The following is a 20,234-nucleotide window of genomic DNA, read 5'->3' on the forward strand; positions in this document are numbered from 1 at the left end:
ATTCCATTCACAATAGCTACAAAAAGAATTATAAAAACAGAATAAAATAGAATAAAGTTAACAAAAAATTGTAAAACTTATACTCTGAAAACCATAAAGCATCATTGAAAGAAATTAAGGATCTAAATAAGTGGAAAGACATCGTATATTCATGAGTCAGATTCAGATTACCTAATATTGTGAAAGATGGCAGTACTTCCCAGATTGATCTATGGTTTTGGTATACTCACTTAGAATCCTAGCTGGCTATTTTGGTGGAATTGACAGGCTGCTCTTTTTTTTTTTTTTTTTTTTTTTTAAAGATTTATTTATTTATTTATGATAGACATAGAGAGAGAGAGAGGCAGAGACACAGGAGGAGGGAGAAGCAGGCTCCATGCTGGGAGCCTGACGTGGGACTCGATCCCGGGACTCCAGGATCGTGCCCTGGGCCAAAGGCAGGCGCCAAACCGCTGAGCCACCCAGGGATCCCCTGACAGGCTGCTCTTAAAATTCATATGGAAATACAAGCGACCCCTATTGCCAAAAAAGTCTTGAACAAAGTTGGGGGCGCCTGGGTGGCCCAGCGGTTGAGTGTCTCCTTTGGCTAGGGGCATGATCCCGGGTCTGGGGATCCCGCATCGGACTCCCTGTGGGGAGCCCACTTCTCTCTCTGTCTGTGTCTTTGTGTCTCTCTGTGTGTCTCTCATGAATAAATAAATAAAATCTTTTGAAAAAAGAAAAGAACAAAGTTGGAGGACTTTTCATAACTTACTACAAAGCTATAGTTAATCACAAGAGTCTAGTATTGGGATGCCTGGGTGGCTCAGTGGTTGAGTATCTGCCTTCAGCTCAGGGAGTGATCCTGGGGTCCTGGGATCGAGTCCTGCATCAGGCTCCCTTGCGGGAAGCCTGCTTCTCTCTCTGCATATGTCTCTGCCTCTCCCTCTGTGTGCCTCATGAATAAATAAATAAAATCTTTAAAAAACAAAACAAAACCAAAAACAGGAACAAGAGTCTAGTATTGATAACAAGAATAGACTTATACATCAGTGGACTAGAATGTAAGTTCAGAAGTGAAACCTTAAACTTATAACCAAATGATTTTCAACAAAGATGTTAAGATAGCTGGGGAAAGAATGAACCTACCTTTTCTTTTTTCTTTTCTTTTCTTTTCTTTTCTTTTCTTTTCTTTTCTTTTTTCTTTTCTTTTCTTTTCTTTTCTTTTTTCTTCTCTTCTCTTCTCTTCTCTTCTCTTCTCTTCTCTTCTCTTTCTTTTTTTTTCTTTCTTTCCTTTCCTTTCCTTTCCTTTCCTTTCCTTTCCTTTCCTTTCCTTTCCTTTCCTTTCCTTTCCTTTCCTTTCCTTTCTCTCTCTCTCTCTCGTTTTTTAAAGATTTATTTATGAGAGAAGGTGTGTGCACATAGGGAGAGGGGCAGAGAGAGGATCCTTAAGCAGACTCCCCGCTGAGTGTGGAGCTCCACACAGGACTCAGTCTCAAGAACCATGAAATCCTAACATGAGCCAAAACTAAGAGTCCACTGCTCAACCAACTGAGCCACCCAGGTACCCTTGAAAGAATGGTCTTTTCAACAGATGGTGCCAGGAAAAATGGATATCCACATGCAAAAGAATTAATTTGGACTCTTTCCTCATTTGTATATGTAAATAAATTCAGAATTAATCATGGATCTAAATGTAAGATCTGAAATTATAAAACTCTTAGTAGAAAACAGGTGTAAATCTTAATGACCTTGGAATAGGCAATATTTTCTTTTTCATTGTAAAACAGGCAATGATTTCTTTGGTATGATGTCTAAAACACAAGGAACAAAAGAAAAAAAATGGACTTCATCATCAAAACTGAGAACTTTATGTTTCAAATGACACCATAAAGAAAGTGAAAGCACACTCCACAGAATGAGAGAAAATACTTTGAAATCATGTATCTAATAAAGGACTTTCATCAAGAACATATAAAAACGTTTACAGTCAACAGTAAAAGGACAAAAAAAAATGAACACCAATAAAAAATAAATTTATAAAAAAAAAACAGTAAAAAGACAACCCAATTAAAAAAGCAGAGAATTTGATTAAACATTTCTCCAGAGATGTTCAAGTGGCCACGCCCATGAAGAGAAGCTCAATATCCTTAGTCATAGGGAAATGCAGATCAAAACCACAATGAGATGCCATTCCACACCCACTAAGATGGCTGTAATAAATAGACAATAAGTGTTGCTGAAGATGTAGTGAAATTGGAGCCCCCTTACGTATTGCTTATGGGAATGTAAAATGGTATAGCCATTTTGGAGAATAGTTTGGCAGTTCTTCCAAGAGGTAAGTTAAATATAGCTACCATGTCTATATTCTAGTTAAAACCTATTTGTGCATCAAAGAAAATTAAAGCCATATCCACACAAAACTTGTTCAGGAATGTTCATAGCGGCATTCTTTATAATAGCCAAAAAGGAGAAGCTATCCAAATAACTGTCAACAGGTATGTTTATGAACAAACATGGTATATCTGTACAATGGAGTATTGCTTAGCAATAAAAAGGACTGTAGTACTGATACATGCTATAACATGAATAAGCCTTGAAAATAGTGTGCTGACTGAAAGGAGCCAGACACAAAAGGCCACATATTTTATGACTCCACTTATTTGAAATGTCCAGAATGGGCAAATCCATTCAGTCAGAAAGTAGATTATTGGTTTTCATTGGTTTAGGAGAGGGATTTGGGGAGTGACTGCTAAGGATGTGAGTGGTGTTTTTTTTTTTTTTTTGAGATAATAAACATTTTTTTTTTAAAAAGATTGTGTTTATTTATTCATGAGACACACTGAGAGAGAGAGAGAGAGAGAGAGAGAGAGAGAGGCAGAGACACAGGCAGAGGGAGAAGTAGGCTCCATGCAGGGAGCCTGACGTGGGACTTGATCCCGGGTCTCCAGGATCAGGCCCTGGGCTGAAGGAGGCGCTAAACCGCTGAGCCACCCCAGCTGCCCTTGTCTTGCCCTTTTAATGTAATATTGTGAACCTTTTTATTCCTTTCTGAGCATTTGCATTATACGTTATAGCTGCTTTTTGTCCTGACTTCACTGTAGTAAAATTATTGTTCATACTGGGGTGATGATTGAGATAGAGAAAGAGAAAGAGATTGACTCTGTTTTTTTTTCCCCCACCACAGAATCTTATGGTCTTGTGGTCACTTGAATAATTCCAGATTTTAATGATCTTTCCTAGGTAAAGTCTCCTGATTATGCTGTTCATAGATGACTTGTGTGGAGCTCCCTGAATGAAGGTCTTTTGACTTTGGGGCTGGCAGATGACTGTTAGATATTGTGTCCAGTCTTTCTATTCTATGTCTGACTGGTTATTTCCAGATTTTTTGAGGTTAAGAGCTCTTTTTAGTGTCTAGCACCACAAAGCTCTATATAAGTGGAATTTCTAGAATTAATGGAGAAAAATGATCAAACTAAAAGTAAGATTTTTGAATTACTTTTTACATTATCTTTGCATTTAAGAACTCATAACTGTATGTAATGAGTTTGAAAAATTGTGGACATGAAGACTTAGTCAGTTCATGGATAATGTTCGGTGTGTGTTTGGAAGAATGCTCAGGCATTCTTGTAATAACTGTATGCTTTCATCTCAGAGGTGGGGTTAGTGTTTACAGGTTGGGAGCCAGTGCTCTGGCCTTTCCAAATTGCTGGTTTTCCTGACAAGCCAGTCTCTTGAGTTTGTGCTTTGTCCATACGTATCTGCACATTCTTTTCACCTGGGATTTTTTTTTTTTAAGATTTTATTTATTCATTTGACACAAAGAGAGACCATAGCAGGGGGAGCAGCAGACAGAGGGAGAGGGAGAAGCAGACTCCTCGCTGAGCAGGGAGCCCAATGTGGGGCTGGATCCCAGGACGTCTGGGATCATGACCTGAGCCAAAGGCAGATGCTTAACTGACTGAGCCACCCAGGCATCCCTATTTGAATGTTTTTTACATTCTTCCTAACTTCTGCAGTCCCCAATTACTACTACTGCCCAAGAAGAAAATGAACTCAATTAATGATTGCCAGTGACTTGATTCTTCAGCTCTAATATAACTTCATTCACTTAACAAGCATTTCTCAAGTGTCTTGTGTGTGACAGGCATGGTTATAGGCATTAGGTGAACAGACAAGATCCCCAACTTCCTAAGACTGACAGTCCTATAGAAAGACAGCAAATAGGTAAACAAACATACGAAAGAATTACAACTTAATCACGGGTGTTTTGAAGGAAGGGAACAGGCTGCAGTGATGGGGGCCCCTTCCAAGGACTTGTTGAGGAGGTGACCTTTAGGCTGAAGCCCTGAGGCCTACAGCCAGGCCACATGGCATATGGACAGTGTTGAAGTTAAAAGGAAGAACAAGAGTGGGGCCAGTGCATACAAGATTCCCTGGAGTTACCGATTTGAAATCAGCAGTTTAGGCAGTTTTTAAATTTATGGGAATAGAGGGTGAGTGTTTTAGAAGGTCAGAGGCGTCGGGTTGAGCCCCTCAGCAGCTCTGGAAGCAGAGCAGATAGATGATTAGAGAATCTCCAGTAAGTGCAGCCAGAAAAGTAACAGGAGGGCATGATCATTTGTTTTCATGAAAATGGGAAGTTTTTCAGGAAGATTGAAGTGGCCAGCTTTGCTATGCTGTGGAGAGATGGAGTTAGCGAAGTACAGAAAAGCTTTGCTTGGATTTGCCAGCATGGAATTCATCTGTGATCCCGTTGAGCAGCACCAGTAAGTGGTTGCAGGTGAATTCCAATTGGAGGGGCTGCTGGGTGAACAGAATGTCCTAGGAGGGAGAAGAGTGCAGGCTGCAGGACAGGGTACATGGGCCCTGGGGGAGAAGATGGGAAAGGCATTTTGGAGAGAAGGGTGGAGCAAACTTACTAGAGAACACGAGTTGGGATGCTGGCTTGGGATACCTTGTGAAGTTAGGGATTAATATGTGTACAGAGAAAGACATAGGTGTGTGTTCCCTTCAGCATGATGGACTGTTGGCTGCAGGCATGAGGAGGCACCTGATGAAGTGTGTCAGGTTCTTCCAAGGTTTGGACTTACTAGGCAACTATCACAGGGAGAGAAAGTTGATGGTGGTTTCAAGGTCTTAACACTCTCGTGGAATCAAATCCAGACTAAAAGGAAGGTCAAATAGGGAAGGTGTTTTATGGAATTGAGAAGACTGGGACCATGTGCTTGAGCACAAGAGCCGGAAAGATGGGCAGTTGTGGTTGGAAAGTGGGATTGCAGAACATCAGGGAGCTGAGAGATGAGGAGGGGTTGCTGATACCTGAGAGCAGACACCTGGAAGGTTACAGGGCCAAGATGGCTGGAGAGGCCACTGAAGGGTGCTGAGGCAGGGAAGAAGGAAGACAGGGAGGCTGGAGGCCCAGGCCTTGAGCCAGTGACTGCAGGCCAATGAACAAAGCAGGGGCTGGCTCAGGGGCTGGCCGGGACAGTGAGCACTGCAACTGCAGGGTGTGAGCTCCTCTGCCCTAGCCCTGAAATTCCCACTGGGATTTCTTTCCTGAGGCAGTGTTTTGTCTCCTTTCTCTGCCACCTGCAGCACCTTCTTAAAAACATCCTGCTTAGGACTCTCCTGATAGTGTTGCAGCTGTTGGCATCTTCCAGGCAGTGGGCTCTTCCTCAAGGGCCCTGACCAAGCCTGACATTCTGTGATTTCCGGTCGTTAGTGCGGTACCTGCCGGTCATGTCACACGCGCAAAGTAAATGTTCACTGAGATGATGTATTGGTTCTGAAGTGGGTGGGCTGAAGGGGGCAAGGGGGCAAGGGAGAGAACAGAAGGCACAGGTAGAGGGAGAACAGAGTTATTGCTGGCAGGGCAAGGCAGAGGGTGGATCAGACCATATTGTAAAAATCAATTACAGTGCAAACACGGTTGTCTTACTGAGAGAAGCACACTGCTTTTTGACTTAATGTGAATAAATTCTGCTAATTTCTGGCTTCCGAAGTTGACTTTTAAAGTATTATGACTGCTTTCTACATATTTTCCGGGGAGATTTTTTCTTTCTTTTTTTTTTTTCCCAGGGAGATTTTCGATGTGGTTATTCATTTTGTTGTGCTGCTGGTTTAAATTGTCCTTCTTGGTACTATGATATGGAATATTATATTATTAAAGCTTCCTAAGTTCTTTACTTTGTGATACGATTTCTTGTTTCCTAATCCTCTACTTATGCCCCACATGCTATGGCTGTTTACCATTTTCAATGATTAAGTTCTCGTACTTTGGATTTCCAATGTGGTGGTCGTAGAGTGTTGTAGTATAATGTTAAGAATACAGACCTTACTTAAGGCTAGGCAGCTTTGGTTTTCAGGTAGCTTTGAAACTCTGGGCAGGTTTTTGTTTTTTGTTTTTTGAGTCTTTCTGAGCTTCATTCCTTTATCTTTGAAATGGGAATAATGATGCCCACCTATGTCACAGGTATATCACTGTCTCACCTTAGCACGCTTCTTCCACCATCCCTTCTTTGAATTACCACAGTTCTTATTCATACCCCTTACTTGGTGCAATATTCCACCTGTGAAATCTCATGTGCACCCTGTGTTTGTGACAAGCTTTTTGTGTATTTTGTTCTCTCCAAGTAAGTTGGAAGCATTTTCAAGTCAAGCCATTGATTATAGTTATTTCTGTTGTATTTTCTGTAGTGAGTTGTGATATTCGATGAATCAATAAAAGTAATTGAGATTAGCCTGGGAATGGCTAAACAGAATACAAATATATTCATCCCATCTATTTAGCCATTTATCCATTCTGCAGAGTATCCATTGAATGCTTATGTGTTAGATTGAAAAACATGGCCACAACATTTTGCAACTCCTCCTATTAATTGGTAGAGTCCATTTCCTCACACTTAATCTGGGCTGGCTTCATGACTTGCTTTGATCTGCAGAAGGTAGCAGAAGTGATTTGCAAGTTCCAGATTCTAGGCCTTGAGAGGCCTGGCACCTTCCTCCTTTCCTACCTTGGAATGCTCTAACAGCCATGCAGTGAGCTGAAGGCTAGGTTACTCAGTGGTTAGAGATCATATATGGCAAGAGGTCCAGCCAGTGGCCAGCATCAGTCAGTGTGTTAGGTGAGTGATGCCAGTCACTCTTGAACCCGAATGAATCTGGCAGGTGACGACAGTGGCATGAATGATCCCAGAAGAGATTTGTAGAAGAACCTTGCAGCTGGGCCCAGCCAAGCCACAGATTTATGAGAAATATTATTAGTGTTTTGAACCACTAGGTAAAAATGGTTCTACTTGTAACTTCTCTTATGGAGAAGTCTCCAAAGCAGAGTTTATAGTTAATTTTGTTCTCTCCCACCCTTCCCCCATCCTCCATTGTTAATAAACTCTGTAGTTGTACACCTGAGTGCCAATAATAATTATGATAATTAAGAGAATAAAGATAGGAGCTAATTTTTTTTTGATTTTTTATTTATTAGAGACACAGAGAGAGAAAGGGAGAGAGAGACACAGGCAGAGGGAGAAGCAGGCTCCATGCAGGGAGCCAGACGTGGGACTCGATCCTGGGTCTCCAGGATCATGCCCTGGGCGGAAGGCGGTGCCAAACCGCTAAGCCACCAGGGCTGCCAGGAGCTAATTTTTATTTTTTTTTAAGATTTTATTTACTTGAGAGAGAGGATAAGCAGGCGTGAGGGGCAGAGTGAGAGGTAGAAGCAGACTCCCTTCCCCCTGCCTCAGCAGGGGGCCCGATGCCGGGCTCCATCCCAGGACCCCAGGATCATGACCTGAGCCAGAGGCAGACACTTAACCAACTGAGCCACCCACGTGTCCCAGGAGCTGATTTTTAAAAAAGTGCCCTGTGCAAACAAACCCTTTCCATTCATCATCTTATTTAATGAATATAGAAGTAGTATTCTCCCCAGTGCTGCTCAGGAAGTGAAGGTCAAGACTAGAGGCTGGGATTCTTGACTTTTTTGCTCTTTTCATTACCTCAGGCTCTCTAATTGTGTGTTTCTTCATTCTTGTTGAAGCTGGTATTTTTTAACTTCTTCCTGTTGGTCCCTAGCAGAGTTGGTCTATTGTTCTGGTAAACGTTGCTGTGTTAATTTCTGCTTTCCTGGGTACTGTAAGGAGAATGACTATAGGACTTTTGTCTTGACCTCTTAACTGTTTTTCCCCCAGCGGCATAGACCAAGATGATGTAGCAGGAAAAGGTTGTGGAGCTTGGACCCTAACTACTCTACTGGAGGCAGAGAACAGTGGTAATGTTGGGGAGTGGAAGGGCCCTTTGCAGTTGGGGAGGAGAAGTTTTAGAGGAGTTTGGGGCATTTTTTGTAGATATACCTGGAATGTGACCTTTTTTATAGGACCTGATACAATAATATCTAGTTGACTCCATGGCTTTCATGGTGAGATCTTGCTAAAGGAGAACAGTTAGACTGATAAATTAAGAGGAGGAAAGGTACTTGGCTATTCTAAGGTACCTACCTTTTATATCATTTTTTTATTTCTCTTATTTTGGAATACCTATATAAGCAGAACTTTTTTGAAAACTTAGAAGTAGTGTTACATTCTGAGTAATTTTTTTTCTTCTTATTGAAGTATAGTTGATACACGATGTTGCATTAGTTTCAGATTTACAACATAGTGATTCCACCAGTCTATACATTATGCTATGCTCACCATAAGTATAGCTCCCATCTCTCTGCATACCATGCTGTTGATTGTATTCCCTATGCTGTAGCTTTCATCCCCGTGACTAATTCAGTCCAACATTTCAAGTAATTTATTTTTCTTTAGAGAAAGAGGGAAGGGGAAGTGCTGAGAGAAAGGGAGAGAGCAAATCCCAAGCCAACTCCCCACTGAACATGGAACCTGATGCGGGGCTCGATCTCACAACCCTGAAATCATGACCTGAGCTGAAATCAAGAGTTGGATGCCTAACCAGCTGAGCCATCCAGGGGCCCCCTGAGTAATTTCTAATGTTAATAGTGCTGTCAGGTAGTCACCTGTATGATGCCACTCTCCGGAATGATGATTTCAGAACTGATGGTTGGATTGTGAATAGATAACTGTGCTGGTTTCATAAGCTGTCTGTGGGCAAGGGCCAAGTCCTGTTTACTCTTGTGTCCCAGTACCTTCCAGTTATGCCTTATGCATACCAGACCTGGTTTTTATTTGGTCCAGCTACAGGTAACCTCTGGGACTGTGGGTTCCAGGTTAACTTTAGACCTGTTTCCTTGTTGCACTCTTTCCTGGTAGAGAGCCTGCACAGGATGTGGCTGCAAGAAAGAGATTTTTACCTCCTCCTCCTGTTTGTTTATATTCTATTTTCTGCATTTTTTAATACAATGTTTTTATAATTCTGTTGCTATATGAAATTTTGCTTGTATTCTTGTTGGTTTAGGAAATGCCTGGGGGATACAGGGAGGAGGACACATATTTATTTACTTGGGTCGCTAAAAATATCTCTGAAAGGATACACAGGAAGCTAGGGACATTATTTTCTTTTAGGCAGGGAAACTGGGCAGCTGGGGGGCAGGAGTGGGAGGGAGATTTTGCACTTTGGTACCTCTTGAATTGGGACCATGTGATTGATACTCCCTGAATGCTTTTGAAAGCAGAGATGGAGAAAATGCTCAAGAGCATAGGAAAAAAGGTACCCCAAAAATCCAGTTTAGTAAAAATAAATAGAAGAGAGGATTATCAGTTACTTTTTATTTTTTGAATTTAAGGAGAAAAGAGAGAATTCAGTCTGCTTAATGCCTTGGGGCTTCTAGTGTCTTTCATTCTCTGGAATCCGTACATAGGAATTTGTGACCTACTTTTGAGAATGTTAAGCATTTATTGCATACTTACCTTCAAGAAGCATATACTTTTGTTAGAAATCTTAGTTCTAACTGGAGGGGGGGGCTTTTTATATAATACATATTTTAGTTTTTTTTTATTCTTATTTTTTTAAAGATTTTATTTATCCATTCATAGACACAGAGAGAGAGAGGCAGAGACACAGGCAGAGGGAGAAGCAGGCTCCACGCAGGGAGCCCGACGTGGGACTCGATCCCGGGTCTCCAGGATCACACCCCAGGCTGCAGGCGGCGCCAAACCGCTGTGCCACCGGGGCTGCCCCTATAATACATATTTTAAAAATTACAGTAGAGACTTGAATGAACAGGATAATTCCTCTCCCTGCGTTGGAGACTGTTTTCTTGTCTGTTGCCTCCTACCTGAGCATGAAGTCTGACCTCTTTTCCCTGGGTGAGAGCAGAAGGCCAGGCTTATAGCCACAAGGGTTGGAATGTTGGGAGAGGCGACTAATTGGCCATGTGGCCATGGAAAATCAGTATCCTCAGTTTCTCCATCTGTAAAATAGGAATTTCAATGCTTTATACAGTTGGTTGGAGAATTAAAGATAGTGTATAAATCATCTAGCACGGAAGTTGACACATCAAGTAGATGCTCAAATATTGTGTGATTATCATCGTTGGTTAGGATCTGTTGAATTTAGATCCCTTGAAGGGTTAAAGGATAGGAGATTCTTTTCACTGGGAATGAAAGACAGATGTTTAGGGGAAGGTGGAGTGCATCCCTTATCAGCCAATGTATAACAAACCACCACAAACTCAGTGGCTTAAAACAACAATGGAATATTATTTCTCCTTATTCCGCTGTTTGGCTGAGTAGTTTTTTTGCTTGTCTCCTTAGACTTATTTGTGTAGTGGCAGTCAGATGATGACTGACATGGCTGAGTGTCCCTAATGAACTCATACTCCTGGCTGTCGGTTGGGGCATGTTGGTTCTCTTCTGCATGACCTCTTTGGTTCCAGGAGGTTCCAGGAGCTTCCTCACCATGTGGCAGGCCCAGGGCAGCATTCTAAGAGGGCGAATTCTTGTGCTTGTCTATCAAGTCTCCTGCTTCCTTTTGCAGTTGCTGATTTGCCACTGGCCAAAGCAGGTCACAGGGGCAACCTCAGGTCATTGTTGGAGGGGACTAAGGCTCCGCCTTGGTAGGGGAAAAGAAGCAAAGAATTTGTGCTTCTTTTCTTCCATTTTTAATCCACAAGCCCACCTGTGTTTGATTTGCTTCTTGGGCTAATATTGGGCCAAGAAAGAAAAGGTTCTGTTAGTTTGTTTCTCCAACCTTCCTGTATCACTGATGCTTCTTTGAGACCAACATAGGAGCTGATTAAGAAACTGGGAATATTTTGTTCAGATTCCAAATTGAAATGAAGGGTAATAGCTGCTTTTATATGTTTGAAGATCCTTCTTATAAAGGAGGGACCAGTTCCAGGCCAGGGTGTGGAAGTGACTGGAAAGCAGCCATCTCCTCTGCCATGTGAGATAGTCTTCTGGAATGCCGTCCTGTCCCCAGCCCCATGCATGTAGAAGATAGGTAATAGTGTGTCAGGACCTTTGAAAATGGATCTTCCTCATTGAATAACTCGACCTAAATGATTCCTGTTGGTGTCAGAAGTCTCTGATTCTGGAACTTGGGAAGCACACAGTGCTCTTTATCCTGAGAGTAGGGATGGATGAGGTGATGTTAAAAAGGGGAAGAATTACTCTGCACAGACTTGTCATTTTACTTGGTGTATAAGGTTCATATTTGCTGCTAGAACCCCTGAGAGCTCGGACTGACTGTTGGTGTGAGGAGCAGTTCTATTTAGTACAGTGTCTGGTAGGTGCTGCATCTTTAGACAGGTTTTCTCTGGGTCTGCTTAGGTTGGAGTGAAGGGAATCAAGAGAAGAAATTGGATGTAAGAAGTAGATGTGTACAGTTGTTCCAGCAGCTATAGATTAACTGTTCAGATTGTTCAGTTTGTCTAATGAAAACAGTTTTGGCACAGCTTTCCCATATCATGTATTTTGCCTTACAAAACACCAGGCTGTCATCAGCTAAGAATACTGTCCATGAGTGATCAGAATGTGAGCCTGTTCCCATTTCCCCCTCCCACCGCTCCCTTCTCTTTGTTGGAAGGAGGAGGAGGCAGGGATGACTGTTCACTCTGTTGTAAAGCTCCTGAAGTTTGATGGAGGTGCTGTCTTTGGTTCAGGCTCCCAGGCCAGCCACTTTGGTCAGTGGTGTTTCTGTGGAGCCCGCCCCATTTCCAGTACTGCTTTTTTTTTTTTTTTAAAGAAAACTCAATAAGCAACAGTACCTTCAGTCATTCACACGCAGAGTGGTGTTAGGTTTTTGGTGGGAAGCAAAATTCAAGCTACAAATAAATATGCTAACTGAAGCAGAAGATTGTTTTTGTGACTGGCTCATTTACAAGCTGGAAAGTTGTGAAAAACATCAACCTACCAACTGTGTAGCCCATTGGCTCTTTGCTTTGGGCATCCATGTTCTTCCTGATAAAAATAATAATTATGTTATTCTGATATGGTTGCCAAGTGTTCATGCTTCTCAGTCCACTTGTGATTATAAATGATTCTGCAGCATGGACTGCTTTGTCTTTGATTTAATGTTTCATAACATTTGGATGTTATGTTATCTGTGCTGATTTGTTCTTCTCTTTCCCTTTTCAGAATGGACTGCTGAATTATGAAGAATTTCAGACCCAATAGTAGAACCTCACTCAGCTACTCACTCCTTTATCTCCTACTAGTTATTTAAATTGGACTTTTAATATCCTACCAGCTGCTCTTCAGACACACATGGTGCATTGTTGCCATTCCCCGGATTGCATCTTTGAAACACAGGCTCTTAGTAACTTTCAGCAAACAAAGAGGCAGCCTCCTGGGTACGTTTCCTGGGAGGGTGTCACCCTGACTGCCCTCTAGCTTCTGCTGGATCTGGATTTGAATTCCACCATGGAGCCTCGCATGGAGTCCTGCCTGGCACAGGTGTTGCAGAAGGATGTGGGGAAACGACTGCAGGTTGGCCAAGAACTTATAGACTATTTCTCAGACAAACAGAAGTCTGCTGACCTTGAACATGACCAGACCATGTTAGATAAACTTGTGGATGGGCTTGCTACCTCTTGGGTGAACTCTAGCAATTACAAGGTAAGCTGTGCTTTAGAAGGCACTTGAGTAGGTAGCTGGGCTGCCTCGGTGGGTCAGAATTGGTCCTTATGAAAAAAAAAAAAAAAACTCGAGAGCAATCAACATGATTGCTGATTGCTCACTCGGGTTGAGACTTTTGGACATTTCATTCTGGAGCAAGTAGGATTTTCTTTAATTCTTGTTGGAGATAAAAAAATCCTTATGCTCTAGCACTTTGAGAGAAGACCAAGTGAACAGATAAAGAGAGGCTTTTATGTTGGAAAGTTTACAATCATTTGCAGCCTTGAAGTTAAAGTGAGTGTTATATCTTGCACTGAATGGAGTCAGGAGATGTTGGTGAGTGGCCCTTCATGAATAGCAAATATCTTTGCTGATTTCCTGTGAGGGATGGAATTGGCAATAACATGTGGAGCATTTTACCTTCAGATCACTGTTTTGAAGTCAGACTAGGTACTTGGCCAGAGATAGTATGAGTTGCCTAGGTCTCTTCTGTGACCTATGTGTAATGGCCTGGAGGATATCCTTCAGGTTCTAAAGATCAAGGTGGGCATGTGCCTTTGGTGGGTAGGGGGTGCAGGGAGGGGTCCTAAGACCCAAATGAGTTGTGAAGGTTGACCATTTTACCATTCAAAGATTGAGCTTTCATGACTAAAAGCTAGACTGGACTTGTACTGAAGAGGTATCATTTTCTGTACCTGTCCCCCTCCTCTCTCTCTTTGTTTGCCAAGAGGGTGGTTCTTTGGGTCAAGATGGGGATGGAAAGTTGGGCATTGGCATGTCTTCTAATAAGTAATATAGACATTGGGAAAGGGGCTCACAGAAAACAGTATCTCTTGTGCTTTTTTCATTGGCTCAGCTGAGATAAGTTTGGACTTGGAAACTGGTACTTTTAGATTTCTTTGCTGTGGTATAGACTCTTGTTTTCCAAATGCATTAAACCTTGGTCTTAATCTAAGAGTCAGCAGATTTTAAGGGTGTTACCTAGGACCCTGATATTTTACTTAAAATTGCATATAAAATTTATCCTGTCTTTGAAAGTCAAGCTTAATTTCGGTTTCATTCATCTATTTATTGATTTAGCTGAGGGTTACAAGTGCTGCTTATGTGCTTGGCCTTGGTGCTGGATGATGGAAGTGTTACAGACATGAGAGGTGGTAGAGGATCTAGTTGTTCTATTGTTGAGGGCTATAAAGTCACCCTGTCTGTGATGGAATCACAGTTCCACCACTCTGTATTCACAGTGCAATGCTTTTGGATGAGAGTAACTGAAGACTGACTCATTGGCTTAAAACTGCTATAAGGAGATTGAGTAATTGTCTTTAAGAGTTTAAGAAGTCTACAGTAGCTAAGGCAATGTCCAGGGAGACTGTCTGCTTGTGTCCTTTACTTGGAGGGAAACCTTTCTCAGAAGCTCCCCAGCAGACCTTTTTACATCAGATTGTCCAGAATTGCTTTGCATGGCCATCCCAGCATCACTGGAAAATAGATGGGTGCCCATGATTGTTTTCCATCATCATGCTTGACCTCCTAATCTTGAGTCCAACCTCCTTTGAGTGAAGCATATGGCCATGTGAAAGAGGGGGGATATTTGAGTACTATTAGACTCCTGCTCAACAAATACTTGTTCCATGAGTGAACAAGCACTCCCTAAGTGTCCAGTCCATTAAGGGCAGTTAATGAAACAAAGAGCTCTGCTCTGACCATAATATACCAACTGTGCAACATCAGACATCTGAATAATACCATACTTACGTTAATATGTAAAACTCACGTGTTATATCTTATGGCTTGAGGGAGGAAGTTAGGGATGGGACTCAGGTAATAGGGATATTACATAAGTAACCCATGAAGTCTGCTATACTGTGTGAGCTCTCTTAACCTTTCTCGGCTTCAGCTTTGGGCTTCAGTTCCCTCATTTACAGTTTTGGGATAACTGAGTTATGATGAGCACTAAACGAGACAGTGTATGTTGGTGTGAATGTAAGCTGGTGTAGCCACTCTGGAAAACAGTATGGAGTTTCCTCAAGAAGTTAAAAATAGAGCTACCCTACAACCCAGCAATTGCACTACTTAGTTATTTACCCCAAAGATACAAATGTAGTGATCCGAAGGGGCCCCTGCACCCTGATGTTTATAGCAGCAATGTCCATAATACCCAAACTATGGAAAGAGCCCAGACATCCATTGACAGATGAATGGATAAAGGTGTGGAATATACAATGGAATACTACTCAGCCATCAAAAAAATTGAAGTCTTGCCATTTGCAGTGAATGACGTGGATGGAACTAGAGGGTATTATGCTAAGTCAAATAAGTCAGTCAGAGAAAGACAGTTGTTAGGATTTCACTCATATGTGGAGTTTAAGAAACAAAACAGGAACATAGGAGAAGAGAGGGAAAAATAAAATAAGATGAAATCAGAGAGGGAGATGAACCATAAGAGACTCTTAACTCTAGGAAACAAACTGAGGGTTGCTGGAGAGGAGGAGGGTGGAGGGATGGGGTAACTGATGAGCATTAAGGAGGGCATGTGATGTAATGAGCACTGGGTGTTATCACAACTGATGAGTCACTGAACTCTACCTCTGAAACTAATAATACACTATCTGTTAACTAATTGAATTTATATTAAAAAGTGCATATCTGTGGGATCCCTGAGTGGCGCAGCGGTTTGGCGCCTGCCTTTGGCCCAGGGCACGATCCTGGAGACCGGGATCGAATCCCACGTTGGGCTCCCGGTGCATGGAGCCTGCTTCTCCCTCTGCCTGTGTCTCTGCCTCTCTCTCTCTCTGTGACTATCATAAATAAAAAAAATAAAAAGAAATTAAAAAAAAAGTGCATATCTAAACAACAAAAAGTTAATGAGATAGCATATCAAGTTGTCCCACACCTGCCCTGTAACAAGCACTCAGATATTAATAGTTGTTATCAAGACTGGTTCCTGTCTTCAGGGAGCTCCTAGTCCAGGGGAGTGGTGAGAGAGAGCACTTATTAGCAAGCCAAGGGTTATGGTATAGTGGGAGCAATCACAGAGACCCACAGAATTCAGGGGGAAGCCAGAAGAACATAACACTGCCTGGGGGAATCCCAGGTTTGAAGATTGGGTAGTTTTTTTCAGAATAGCGTTTTCAGGGTCACAAAAGTGTGAACGATTAAGACTTGACCCTTCGAGATGTCATCTCTAAGGAAGACAGGTTGGTGTAAAGAGAAGTCAGGAAGACAGGATTAGCTACCAAGTTGCATATGATCACGGACAGGTCTCTTTACCTGTCTGTGGAGTGCAAGTGTTTGACCAGATGACCTCTTGGGAGGCTTCAAGCCCTAATCTCTTACACAACTTCATACTGATGACTTTGTGGTCTGGGCCATGTAAGATGGTTCTAATGTTACACAGTACTGAGCACCCCCTCAGCTCTCTGGGTGTGGTGACACCAGGCCCTCTGCATACCTGGAACCCGGAGCCTGGAACATAGAAGGTGCTCAGTGAATATTAATTCCATGAGTGAACTCAGGAGCTTAAGACTGTTCGGCAAGTAGTGGGTTGCTTTACCAAAATCTGGAAACTTACCTTTTAGGCCCTTTCTCCCCCTTTTAATCATAGATCAGGATTTCTCATTGAGCCCAATGTGCGTTTAAGGTTTTATATGACATGTTTTATATATTATGAATTGAAAGGATTCACTTTATACAAAACTTTGCAGCTTGGCTTCTTGATTTTTTTTTTTTTTTTTTTTTTTTTTTTTTGAGGACTACAATGAAGGAGAGAAGGGAAACAATTTTAGGCTTTCAAAGTAGTAGGACTTGGGTATCCTTCACAGAGAATGTAGATGAATGTCAACACAGTCTCTTATTTAAAAAATGGTTGGCTGGAGCTTGAATCATTATACATTTGATTATTTCTTGCCTTGGTAAATGAATTTGTATTTGGCACTAATTGCAGTTTAGCAGCTACCCTTTATTGCTTAGTTACTATGTGTTTGGGATATTGCCTGTCTTAGCTCATTTAATCTTTGCAATGCCCCTGCAAGGAAGGTGGTGGTACCATGATTTCATGTATGAGGTAACTGACATCACCCAGAATTATGAGGTAATTCCTACCAGTGATTATGAAACTGGGGCTTCAATATGGGTCCCCCTGATTTCCTAGCCTTTGCTCCTCTCATAAGAATAGGATCTGCAGGGACGCCTGGGTAGCTCAGTGGTTGAGCATCTACCTTTGTCTCAGGGCATGATCCCAGAGTCTTGGGATCGAGTCTCACATTGGGTTCCCCATGGGGAGCCTGCTTCTTCCTCTGCCTGTGTCTCTGCCTCTCTCTCTGTGTCTCATGAATAAATAAATAAAATCTTAAAAAAAAAATAGAGTCTGCCATATAGTAAATATTTAAGCCTCAGTGGGCCGTATGGATTTCTTGCAATTTAACTAGTTTGGGCCATTTTGGTGCAAAACAGCCACAGGGAACATACAAATGAATGAGTATGGCTGTGTTCCAAAAAAACCTTAATTTATAGAAACAAATGGAGGACCACTTGGGCTCATGGACTATAGTTTCCAGCCCCTACTGGAAGTAGAAGCACCTACTATGTGTAAGTACTTTCTCTGCCTTTTTTCTCTCCTCTCCTCTCCTCTCCTCTCCTCTCCTCTCCTCTCCTCTCCTCTCCTCTCCTCTCCTCTCCTCTCCTCTCCCCTCCCCTCCCCTCCCCTCCCCTCCCCTCCTCTCCTCTCCTTTCTTTTTTCTTTCTTTAGAATGTGGTGGGGAGGAGCAGAGGGAGAGAGAGAGAATCTTAAGCAGGCGGGGTTGCCTGGGTGGCTCAGCCATTGAGCATCTGCCTTCAGCCCGGGGCATGATCCTGGAGACCCAGGATCAAGTCCCACGTCGGGCTCCCTGCATAGAGCTTGCTTCTCTCTCTGCCTGCATCTCTGCTTCTCTCTTTCTCTGTGTCTCTCATGAATAAATAAATAGAATCTTTAAAAAAAAAAAAAAAGTAGGCTCTGTACCCAGTGTGGCACCCAACACAAGGCTTGATCCCACAACCCTGAGATGGTGACCTGAGCTGAAATTAAGAGTTGGTTGCTTAACAAACTGAGCCATGAAGGCACCCCTGTAAATACTTTTCCTCTAGTCGGGGAATCATTCATGATTCACCTGGTAGAAGAGTAAGGCTTATAATTTGCATGTGACTTTTGAGATGGGGAGAGCATTGGTATAGGCTAAATAGAGTGTAGTTTGTTTTTGGAGCACTTTATCTGAATTTTGAGAAATCTTGCCTTTTTTAGCCCTCTCTCATTCAGACTCATATTAGGATCAGTTTGTGTTCTGTTAACCTGTTTTTGATCGTCTGCTGTGAGTTGGCTTTGGGCTTCCTTGGATAGTCATCTTGGGGATTGAGGAATTGATTATTCAAATAAGGCCCTCATACATCAGAAAGCCAGAGGGCCTCACTGTGCTGGTCAGCCCGGAAACAGTGTCCTTTGTTGTTCCAGTGAATGTGGGAGACACCAAAGGAGACCGGAAGTGTGAAGTTCAAGTGTGAACTTCTTGAGTGTGAAGTTTCTAGATTACTCACACATTAAAAAAGTAAACCCCTGGGGCACCTGGGTGGCTCTGTGGTTGAGCATCTGCCTTCAACTCAGGGCGTGATCCCAGGGTCCTGGGATAGAGTCCTATATCAGGCTTCCTGCGGGGAGTCTGCTTCTCCCTCTGCCTATGTCTCTGCCTCTCTCTCTCTGTCTCTCATGAATAAGTAAACAAAATCTTAAAAAAAAAGTAAGCCCCCAAATTTTGAACATGGCTGCCTTTCTTGATCTAATCTCTTCCTTTATTAAAACTTGAAGAACGAGAGTGATGGTAGAGTAGAGTTTTATATGTACCTCCATCCACTGTTGTGTCCCATTCCCCACGCCCCCACCCCCCATTGCCGCCCCTTCTCTAGATAAGAAGGGATAAAAGGAAAGAGTGATCTGACCCAGAGAGGCCCCGGGGCTCCCGCAGTGTGAGGGGGTGGGGAGAGACTGATGCTGTGCAGCTTCCCTGGTTAATGATCCCTTCTGTTCAGCCAGGCAGTGCAGTGACATGCAGCCCCACATACCTTGCGGTGCAAGCACCTGTGCAGCCAGTGAGCTCAGTGGGGACCAGGGCCTTTTTTGTGAATATAGTCCCATAGTCCTTTCTACACAGTTCCAGAATCTCTGAAACTCCTAACTGTCCTATTTTTCATTTGTCATTTGACCCAAAGTGAACTGACGTTTCTGAAACCACTTGTAGTCTATACTTACCTGTGCAGGGCATGTTTTACTGCAAAAGTATTCATATGTTTGACTGTGGGTTGCTGCCCCAGATTTTGTTCTCTCTCTCTCTCTCTCTATATATATATATATATATGTATGTATGTATGTATGTATGTATACATGTGTATATACATGTATATATATATATTTCCACCCCCCTCTCTCCATAGATTCTATTATCTACCTATGTTTCCTATCCTGTATAGGTAACTGTGTACTACTCTACCTTTGTAAACCTGAGAAAAAATTTTTTTTAAAGATTTTATTTATTTATTCATGAGACAGAGAGAGAGAGGCAGATATACAGAGGGAGAAGCAGGCTCCATGCAGGGAGCCCAATGTGGGACTTGATTTCAGGACCTTGGGATCATGCCCTGAGCTGAAGGCAGACGCTCAACCACTGAGTTACCCAGGTGCCCCACACCTGAAAAATTTTGTATTCCAGAACACATCTGGCTGCCAGTTTTGGATAAGTGATTGTGGACCTGTATTTAGCATTGTAGAATAATAATGACACCCCATGGTTATGGGACACTTACTATGTACCAGAAATATGCTAAATATGTTCATTTTTACCTTCTGATTACCATACAAGGTAGTTTTATTTCATTCTACAAATGAGGAAGACTGATGCTCAAGTAAGTCAAGTACCTTGTTCAAGGTGATGGTACTAGTAACTAAGGTTTCTGGGACTTGACCCCAGGTGCTTATGCAACAGGGAAGGTAATGAAGCACTTACGATGTGCCAGATACCGCATTGGGGGCTGGGTGTCTAGTCAGGACCATCGGGCCTAGTCCCTGCCCTGACCGTGACTATCAGTGCCCGGGCAGTCTAGGTCTGTCTACATCTGGGTGTGTAGTCTTCATCCTGGTGCACTCTGGTCTCAAGGCTCATGCCATGCTGCTTCTTTATTTGAAATTTGCAGGTTCTCTGTTAATTTAGGGTTTCTTTGTCT

The 20,234-nt window shown here is 42.5% G+C and overlaps 1 protein-coding gene across 8 annotated transcripts in view; it reads left to right on the plus strand.

Annotated features, from left to right (window-relative positions):
• CLASP1 (cytoplasmic linker associated protein 1) overlaps positions 1-20,234 on the plus strand; it is a 263,096-nt gene that overhangs the window by 19,057 nt on the left and 223,805 nt on the right. For all 8 annotated transcript variants that reach the window (XM_072757530.1, XM_072757533.1, XM_072757532.1 and 5 more), the window contains exon 2: positions 12,513-12,992. In XM_072757530.1, coding sequence (XP_072613631.1) covers positions 12,798-12,992 — 195 coding nt within the window. In that variant the 5' untranslated portion in view covers positions 12,513-12,797. The remainder of the gene's footprint in view (positions 1-12,512; positions 12,993-20,234) is intronic.

The sequence above is a fragment of the Vulpes vulpes genome, chromosome 5 (assembly GCF_048418805.1).
Source record: "Vulpes vulpes isolate BD-2025 chromosome 5, VulVul3, whole genome shotgun sequence".
In the NCBI taxonomy this organism is placed as follows: Eukaryota; Metazoa; Chordata; class Mammalia; order Carnivora; family Canidae; genus Vulpes; species Vulpes vulpes.